This window comes from Phaethon aethereus, assembly GCF_964289735.1.
Source record: "Phaethon aethereus genome assembly, chromosome: 17".
NCBI classification, from domain to species: domain Eukaryota; kingdom Metazoa; phylum Chordata; class Aves; order Phaethontiformes; family Phaethontidae; genus Phaethon; species Phaethon aethereus.
The window spans coordinates 14,590,238-14,599,529 of record NC_138593.1 but is presented as its reverse complement, the minus strand read 5'-3'; the positions used below and the strand labels follow the sequence as shown (position 1 = coordinate 14,599,529).

At 64.4% G+C, this 9,292-nt stretch overlaps 1 protein-coding gene across 1 annotated transcript in view; it reads right to left on the bottom strand.

Annotated features, from left to right (window-relative positions):
* NEFH (neurofilament heavy chain) overlaps positions 1 to 660 on the bottom strand; it is a gene marked incomplete at both ends in the record, with an annotated part of 4,120 nt that extends 3,460 nt beyond the window's left edge. The window contains 2 exon segments of the mRNA XM_082007552.1: positions 1 to 635; positions 637 to 660. The exon segment at positions 1 to 635 is cut by the window's left edge and continues 6 nt beyond it. Of these exon segments, the coding sequence (XP_081863678.1) occupies positions 1 to 635; positions 637 to 660 (659 nt within the window).
* Positions 661 to 9,292: the final 8,632 nt, after the last annotated feature.

Here is a 9,292-nt window from a genome sequence, read left to right as displayed (position 1 = left end):
CGCGCCTCCCGCAGCAGGGCTCCCACCTCGGCCCGGTGCTGCCGCCGCAGCAGCTCCGCCTCCTCCCGCAGGGCTCTGGCTCGCTCCTCCAGCGGCCCCCGGGCCCGCTCCGCCTGCGCGGAGCGCTGAGCCAGCCCGCGGGCCGCCGCCTCCAGCTCGGTTCGCTGCCGGGCCTCCTCCTCCAGCCGCCCGCGGAGCGCGGCCACATCCTCGGCCAGGCGCGATCGCTCCAGCCGTAGCTGCCCCTTCTCAGCGCCCAGTCGCAGCACGGTCCCACGCATGTCGCGCAGCTCCCGCGCGTACAGCTCGCCCATGGCCGAGCGTCCCGCCTGCTGCTGCCGCAGGGCCGCCGCCTCCGCCGCCAGCGCCCGGTTCTGTTGCTCCAGCGCCCGCACCCGCTCGATGTAACCGGCGAAGCGGTCATTCAGCACCTGCAGCAGCTCCTTCTCGTTCCGCGCCCGCGGTTCGCCGTTCAGCGAGTCCAGGCTCTCGGTGGAGGAAGCGGCCGCGCCGCCGCCGCCGCCCCCTCCCCGAGCTCGCCCCACCGGTCCCGGCCACGAATGGAAGCCGCTGGAGGCGGCGGAGCGCGGAGGAGCGCGGCCCGGCTCTTTACGGAGCCCCCCCGGGGGGGCCAAGCAGCGTCTCCAGCACCAAGCTCATGGCGACCCTAACCCCCGCCCTCGCTGCGGCACCGCTGCCGTCGCCGCCCGCTTTATAGGCTCGGTGCAGCCGCTCCGCCCCGCCCCCGGCAACCGGGATGGGCACGGGCACCGCCCCGCGCCGCCGCAGCCCCGCGGGTGGGGTGCGGGGGACCCCACGGCCACGCCTTGGGTGGGGAGCGGGGACCGCCCGGGAGGAGAGTGCGAGCCCCCAGGGCGGGGCGGGACCCTCGGGAAGGGAGTGGGACCCCCCAGGGCAGAGCAAGGCCCCGCTCCGGGGTGAAGGAGAGCGGGGAGACCCCCCAGGGGGTAGGGGCACCCCCTCCCACGGGCTGACAGAGCGGGGACTCCCGGGGGGGGCCGGGGGTTGGTTGGGGCCGGGGGTCCCCGCGCGCTTGTCCCCGCTGCGTCCCGGCGCTGCAGGCGGGGGGACCGGGTCCGCCATCCCGGCGGGGAAGGGGCGGGACTGTCCTTGGGGGTGGGGCCCAGCTCGGGGAGCCCAGCCCACCTCCTCTGCGTGCGCCAATGCCCGGCCAATCAGCACTCGTAGATAGCCTGGCCAGTCAGCATACGTAGACCAGCTGGCCAATCAGAATTCACAGACCACTCGGCCAATCAGCACAGGTACAGCCCAGCCAATCATCGCACCAGTCAGCACAGCTCAGCCAATCAGCGCCCTGCCTCCCCGACGCGGGTCCCGGGGTGGTCGGAGGGGGGATGGCCACTGCCCCCCGGCGCGCCGCAGTGCATGCTGGGACGGAGGAGGCCCTGCTCCCCGGCACCGCCGCTGCCCCGGCCCCTGTAGGGCGGGGGCCTGGTGCTGCTGCCAGAACCCGTCGGCTCCCGCCCGTGGGCGGGTAAAACCACCCGCTTTTCCCCCAGGAGCTGCGGCAGCGGGCCCGAGAACGGCTGAGGCGGGCGGGCGGAGGAAGGCCGAGCATCCTCACCCTCGGGGGGCGGCGGTTTTGCTGCAGGGTGCAGCCGTCCCGGGGGGGCTGCGGTGCCGGGGACACGAGGACCGCGCGGACCGGCCACCCCCTGAGCCGCTCCGCGCCCGCCCTGCTCCCGCCGGCTGCCGGTGACACGCCGCCGGGGCCGGGCTGTGCCCCACGGCCTCCCGCCGCACCCACCGGGTGGGGCACCCGGCCCAGAAGGGGGGCACACAGCTGATGGGGGGCGGGACCCCCACGCCGCTCCCCGTAGCTCTCTGCCTTGTCCCCGTAGATCTGCCCGCGCCCGTCCCCCGCCCCGCCCCAGCCCCACCCCCCGCCATCCCGCCCTAGTCCCGCCCATACGCCGTAGCCCCGCCCCGGAAGCGCTCTCCCGGTCGGCGCTCACTTCCGCTGGGCCGGTGGCGGCGGGTGGCGGCAGCAGCAGCAGGTACGGGCCGGGTCGAGGCCGCGGCTGCTCCGGGCAGCCCCGCTGCACGGCTCTCCCTGCGGGCGGGGGCTGCCGCTGGGCTCCGGCCGTGCGCACCCTCCGTGCCGGCGGGCGTGTTCCGCGCCGGGCCGGGCCGGGCCGTCCTCCCGGGCCTGGGTCCTCCCAGCCCCCCGGCCCGGCCTCACCGCATCGGCCGTGGCAGCGCACGGGGCACCCTCCGGCCTGGAGCCCCGGCCGCGGCCTCTCTCCCGCCCTCTCCCCGGCACCGCAGCTTGTCCCGCGGTGCCGCGGCGGGCACGGTCCGGGAGGGCGCTGCGCCTCTCCCCGTGCCCGCCTGTAGCCCCGTGTCCCAGCCCCGCCGCGCGAGTCCGGCCTGGGTCTGCCCCCCCCCTTCTGCCAGCTGCGCCCCCCGCAGCCCCCCGGGACCATGTCCTCGCCAGAGCCACACCGGGCACCGCGCCTGGGCCGCGGGACCGGCTGGAAGCGCAGGAGGGACTCGAGAGCCAAAGGGCACACGGAGCTCGCCGCCACGCCGGCCCGGGCTGCGGTTGGCTGGGGAACGGGGGAGCCCAGCCCCGCTCCCCTCCCCGCCGTTGCTTCTGGGGAGAGGAGGAAACGCTTCAGGGGCCGGGGCTGCTGCGTGGTGGGCGGCGGGGGCCGCGGCGGCGCCCGGGGCTCGGGCAGCTTTGGGAACTGGAGGCCGCCGGTGCTGTGGGCACGCTGCTCGGGGCCGCACGGGCCGGCAGCACCATGCAGATCCGTGGGAAGAGGTCGGTACCGGGCTCTGGGGAGACAGAGAATAAGCTGAGTACTGGGCACGATGGATCAGACAGGAAGGCAGCCGGTTTGATATCCTGTGCTCGCTGCCTCCTCCATGGGGGTTTTAGGGGGAAAACCCCCAAACTTGATAAAAAGGGGTCTGTGAAATGGCTTCTGCCTAAAGGAGATGTATTACAGGTGTTCTCCTTCTTTGTATCGTATGGAATTTGCCAGAGTTATGAAACTTGGCAGGAACACCGTCCCTCTGTAGCAGGGGGACTCACAGGGGGTTTTGCCATCTGCTCTCACCTGTGGCATGGGATGTTAAATGGGTGCCTCGGATAAGCAGTTGGTTAGATCTACTCCCCAAAACCGGCCGTGGGGTCTTGGGCTGCTTCCTGCACGGCTTGGGCTGCTGGACTGAGTGGACTTGATGCTTTGGGGCCGGGAGGGGCTTTCCAGAGGCATTGGTCCTCACCCGGATCAAGCCAGGCTGGGAACTCTGTGGTGGCAGCGGGAGGTGTCTGGCCTCGGAGCCCCACAGGGGTCTTCCAGGAGGAGAACATCCCCTCTGCTACAGGGAGCGGTCGGTGGGGCGGATGCTGCATCCCGACGCCTCCAGAACGAGGCCCTCAGCATCTCTGAGGGCGCTCAGCTGGCGTTTCAGGAGGGACTCCGCTGGCGTTAGCCACCCTCGAGGTGATATCTGGGTTTATGCTGCTTAAAGTCCTCCCCTCTCTGGAGCACGATGCTTTGGGCCCCGCGGTGCTGGCATCCCTGCGTGCCACTTTGCCCGGCGGCGTGTGGTGCAGGGGACCCCTCGGGACTTTTCCTTTGTCTGTTTGTGGGTTTTCTTCCCCAATTATTGGTTGATGGGCTGTATCAGATGCGACTCATTTGACCTGCGTATGGCCACTCTCGAGGCCCTTCTGCCATCTGGGTTAATTAAGGGCCAGATGCCGACGCTTCGGGGTGTCTGATCGCTCAAGCGGCGACTCGGCAAATGAATCGATCCACCGCGATTTCGGGCACCTTGCTAACGCCGCAGTGAGTTTGGCCGGGCTTCTAGCCGTTGGTTATTAAAGGGGGGACCTTAACCCCTTGGTTGATGGGAGATGGACCCTCTTGGAAAGTGCACGGCTTGGTCGGTAACAGGTTTGCGAGAGGATGCGCTGCTGTTAATCGGTGGCTCCTCTCATCCTAGAAGGGGGCAGGATAATTCATGGCACGCGCTGGCTTCGGGCAGTGCCTTCTCGGGGGGATCTGGGGGGTGTTTTTACCACTTGCTCTACATTAGGTGGGAGCTGTGGGGTCTTGCTGACCCTCAGGGTTCGGCGGTGCGGTGCAGAGTGCCTGTGCTGTGCTGTGGCCGTACAGGCGGGTTGTTTTGCGGCAGGGCATAGCCTGGCCGGTGGATGGGACAGCCCTGGGTCCTGCTGTGGGGAGATGTGAAGGGGTGAGCCGAGCTCGGGATGTAATGGCAGGCTCACAGGCTGGCGTGGCTGCGTGCTGCGGGGCCGAGCGTGAGCTAAGACTGGCTCAAGTTAGGCCAGTCCTTAGGAAAAATATGTTCTGCCCTAGCGGGGGGCGGGGGGGGGGGGCTGGTGTGAGCCCGTGGGGCTTCGTTGCCGGCTGTGGTGAGAGGCGTGGGGCAGAGGTAGGGACGAGCACGGGGATGGGAGCTGCGCCCACAGCCACGCACCGTCTGCAGGATGGATGCACCGCTCGCTGCTGTGAGCGAGGAGGAAAAAAACAACGGAGCTCAGGCTTTTTAGCGGTTGGCTCTTGTATCCTCAGCTGCTCGTTCTCCTCTTCCAGGCTTGGTTTTTTATCTTCCCCCACTGGTGTCTGTGCCTGGTGTGGGGGTTTATTCGCCGAGGCCGGGGACGTGCAGCGCTGCTTGGCAGTGTGGGGAGCCGTCACCCCCTCACGCCTACCTGGCCTTTCGTGTTGGCTTCAAGTTGCTTCATATCAACAGGGAGTAGCTGCGTGAAGTCCCCACAGTTACCCGTCCCAATATTTAGGGTTTTTTTTAGTCTGCCTTAATGTTCAACTGTGCTGACTTTGGGCTTTACTGATCCACCTCAAGTGCTTTATTTGCAGCTGCAAGAGGCTGCCTTGCTTGCTCATAGGAGTTTTCCTTCTTGGTAACCCTCAGCTGACCCCCTGTTTTCTTGAGGAGCTGTTTCCTAGAAGCTTGCCCTTTGAGTTTCGGCTCCTCTTTGCTTCTCCCTCTGCTTTAGGTGCTAACATATACACCCCAATGCACAGGGGCTGCGTGTGCGTGCGGGGCTGGAGTGGATGCGTCTCCCTGCGTTTGCTTCTTTCCTTCCCTCGTCAGACCCCCCTGAAATCACACGTCAGGCTGGGGAGATCAAAACCGTCAGCCGTATACTCCTCTTCTGGGCTGTCAGAGTCTGTGGAAAGACCAGCAGAGCCACAGTGAGCCCTCTCGCTGTAATAACCAAGGACCTGGGGTGTCCTGGGCACGGTTTAAATGCTTGTGTGGTGCTTAGGTCGCTCGCTCCTCTGGAAGAGCAGCACCAGCTCTTTCCCCACATCCCAGGCAATGTGTCTCTACTGCTAGAAGCTGAAAAACTCCCGTCAGCAGCATCGCAGCCTTCAAGGGTGGAGGAATTGGCCTAAAACAGGGCAGTAAGAGTAGCTGGGGGTCACTAACGTGTTTTCTTCTTCCACTCGCTGTAAGAGGAAACGAGTGGCACCAGCGACAGCTTATTCGGCATCAGTGTCATCCCCGGGAACCTGCTGGCAGCGCCTGCCTCGGTGAGAAGCACCGTGCCCCATGTGTTGCTGTATCTCGGGTTTAGGAACATCTTATTCACCTGGAGACCGCTGAATTCGGGACCCCACTGGCCTGGCAGCCAGGAGGGAGGGGATGGCTGAGCTGTGCCACGTTCCTGAGGGCCTGAGATCGAGGAGGGGGCTTGCACCGCACTGTGCCTGTATGGGCGCATCACCCGGCGGCTCTGAAATGCAGCTCCTGGGAGGAACAGGCTGTCCTGCCTTTAGCCGTGGGCGCTCAGCCGCCGACGCGCCGGCTTCTCCTTCGACCTCACGGTGCTTCATTGAGCAGCAGAAAATCAGGTGCTCCAGACCTCGGTGCTTCTTCCAGCTGGGCCACGGGCTCCTGGGTGCCGCATGGCAGGAGCGAAATCACCTCGTCAAAGCTGCGTCCGTCGAGGAAGGTGTCTGTAGCAGGACGCTTCTGCTGCGCGTCGCCTGAGTGGGGACGGTGTTTTCCACCCAAGGCGGGTGGAGGGGGAGCGTGGGAGGTAAAGCGGCGTGAGCACCGTCGTGCCGGGGGTCTCAGGAGAGCAGCGTTGCCTGGGTCTTCTGGGGCTCCAGAATTCAGTCGTCGCGGGTGAATAAGATCAAGGTGAAATGCTTTGGAGAGCCCCTTTCCTCCCAGGGGGGCACAGAGCTCCCCACAGCTCCGTCTCCGTAGCGCTGAGCGGGCCGGCACAGCCGGCAAGGTGAGCGCTCCGGGCAGGATTGCTGATGGCGCGTGCTTTGGTTTCACCGTTAAGTCGGGGCTTCGGAGAGGAGGTCTCCCGCTGCCCCTCGGCTGTGGGGACCACCCGAGAGCGGGTGCAGCAGGGCAGGGGTCAGAGAGTACGGGTTTGTGCCGCCGCAAAGGCTCGTCCTTCAAACAGACCTGAGGAGCGCAGAAGAGGTGTGGGTGAGCTCTGGGTGCTCCCCTCCGGCACCCAGCCGCCGTTTTGCTACCAGATCCTTACAACCGCTTTCAGCCCCTTGAATCCATTTTGCAAGACCAGCTTCTAAGGAGTCTCGCAAGAAGACAGGGTAAAATTCAAGCCCCCACAAGGTCAGGGGCTTCTTTTCTTCCTCACTTTATTGTTGCAAATCTTGCATCCCGCTTTTCCTGAGCACCGGTGCTGCTCCCGGTTGTTGGGAACTGCTGCTCTGCTCAGCCCGTTGCTGGGAGATCAGTGAGTGCTGGGGCATTTTTCCCAGCCTGGAAGGGAGCTCGTTGGGAATTGCTGGAGCCGGGGGAGCAAATGCCTGCGCTGGGCTCCCGTCTCTGCGCCATCTCCCTGCCTGGCTGCTGCCATCTCCCTGCCCGCGGATCAGCTCCCACCGCCTGTAGCTGCTCACCGGGTGAAGGGTGTTTAGCAAGGGCAGAGTATTTGCAGCTCACCATAATGACTCTAGATGATCAGAGCAGTTCAAACGAGATGATCGAGGCTGTTGGCTCTGGATCTGACACCACCCCCCAGCTCCGGTGTACCGGAAATCTGCCTTATTTACTGTCGGGCTCGGGAGAGGGGACCCTGCCCCATCCGTCCCTTTGCCCAGTTCAAGCTGGACAAAGAGATGTGGAGAAGGAGTTGGGATCACACAAGAGCTGCTCTGCAATCCCTGAACAGTTTCCTTCACCCTCCTTAAAACTGGAGCCAGGCAGCAGCGTTGGACCCTGCCCAAGGGCTGAGCTCGGGGGAATTCACCTTCAGCAGGGCTGTGCCAGCGGCGGTCGCGTCCCGGGGCTGGCAGGCAGCCCTGCCCCGTCGCCCTTGGTCAGCCTGGGGATGCACGCACACGGTGCAGGGTGCTGAGCACCCAGCTTTGGCGGGTGTTTGCAGCCGTGCTCGGCCTCTCGTCACCCTGCTCGAGGCGCTGGGTTGCTTCAAGTCTGGTCCTGCCGCTGGGGAGGTTGAGGTGTTGTGTGGGGCGAGGGGTGCGCCTTAATTCTCGAGCTCCGGCTGGAGGCGGCGGCGGCGGTTTGCTTTTTGGAGGCTGCCGTCGGCACTGCAGGGCTTAAAGGAGTGGGGGAGTTGGGTAGCTGACTCTGCCTCCGAAATTAATGGGGTTTTGGATGGCTAAAACACACGCTGCAGTACCCGCGGGCTCTGGGAAACCGGGAAGCTGCAGGAAAGCAGCAGGCGTGATTCATGTCTCCGAGCCAGCTGCAGAAATTCCCCGGTAGGCTTCAAGTTTGCTTTCCAGGCACTTCTGCAGATCAGGGCTGACTGCGAGCCAGGTCGGTGAAATCGGAGGGACTGCAGTAAATCCTCCTTCCTCCCTCTCTTGCAGGACGGGATCTGCAGTCAGGCGCAGAGAGCTGCTGCGGCGCAGCCTGGGACCTCCCGCTGTTCGCTGGAGAGCCGTCGACTTAGGGGGGAAAAAAAGGCTCTGAATAAATCCCAGGTAACTGAAGCAGGGAGGAGTGTCGTGTCTTACACGAGGCTGCCCGGGAAGCGGTTTGCTCTTAGGGCAGCCTCGGCAGGGCTGGGGTAGCATGGTGACAGACTTGCCCCCTCTGTAACAGCATCGGGACCGCGCTGCCAACACCCGAAGCGAGCCCCGAACCGATGCGAACTCTTTCTCTCTTACTGCCTGCCAAGCTGGCTCTGGCTGTGTGCTCTGCCCGGTGGGCTCAGCCCCCAGATTTTATCCAGATTTTCTTTTTATCCCTGTTAGGGATCCCTATCCAGCTTGGACAGGGAACAGAGGACGCAGTGTCTCTGGCCGCGTCTCGTGTGCTCGCAGGGGATTGCTGCGTTTGGCTTTCAAGATGCTCTCATTTACATTTAAAAACCATTTGCAAGCTCTTTTTTTTTATTTATTTTTTTTTAACTTGGCTTTGCTTTCTGTGCTCCCGCCCCTCCAAAACAGCGAGGCCGCTGTGGGGTTTCAAGGACGCTCCTCTGGTTTCTTTGCCGTTGAAGGAAAGATGGGCAAAACGGCCGTAAAAGACAAATCCCCGCTGACCTTTAAGAAGGACTATCTGCTGCCTGCACATCGGGCTTCCTCAGCCTGCCAAGCTGTAAATCTGCCCTAAACTGCCCGAATTATATAATATAGCCCCAAGTGCTGGGCGGAAACCCTGCGCCCGTTGAATTTGAACCAAGGCTGCTGGAGCGGGGATGGTTTCTGGAAGAGGCTCCTTTTGATCTTGCCGGCGTGTTTGGTGGGGTGCTGGCAGACTCCTGCCCCTCTCAGCTGCGCTGTCCCCGTGCTCCAGAGCTGATCTGAGCCTTGGGTTTTGCTCGGTTCCTCCTCCCATCCCAGAGCTGTTGCCTGCGCAGGTGTGAGGGAGGGCTGGGAGTGAATTTTCCTTAGAAAAGTGTTTCTTGGACGAGGAGACACAAACCCAGGGGTGATTTGCTGAGCCCTTGCGGCGGGGACGAGGGCTGCCCAGCTCCATGTGGGGTGGGGTGAGCAAAACGGCTGCTGCTGCTGGTGAGAGAAGCAGGTCGGGGCTGGAGCCTGAGCAGGGGTGAACACTGGCGTGTTCAGTGACTGCTTTCTTCCTCCTCCTCCTCCTCCTCCTCCTCCACATCTTCGTTAGCGAACCAGCTGACTCCCCACTCATCGGCAGAGCCCGCGGTGCGCCAGCGTGGCTGTGAGGCGCTTGCCATCCCCGGGGGACCAGGCTCCTCTGGCAATGCGGGACCCGAGGGCTTCTCTGGGCACTTCATCTCCTTACGGCTCTTCCCATGAGATCCCAAGCT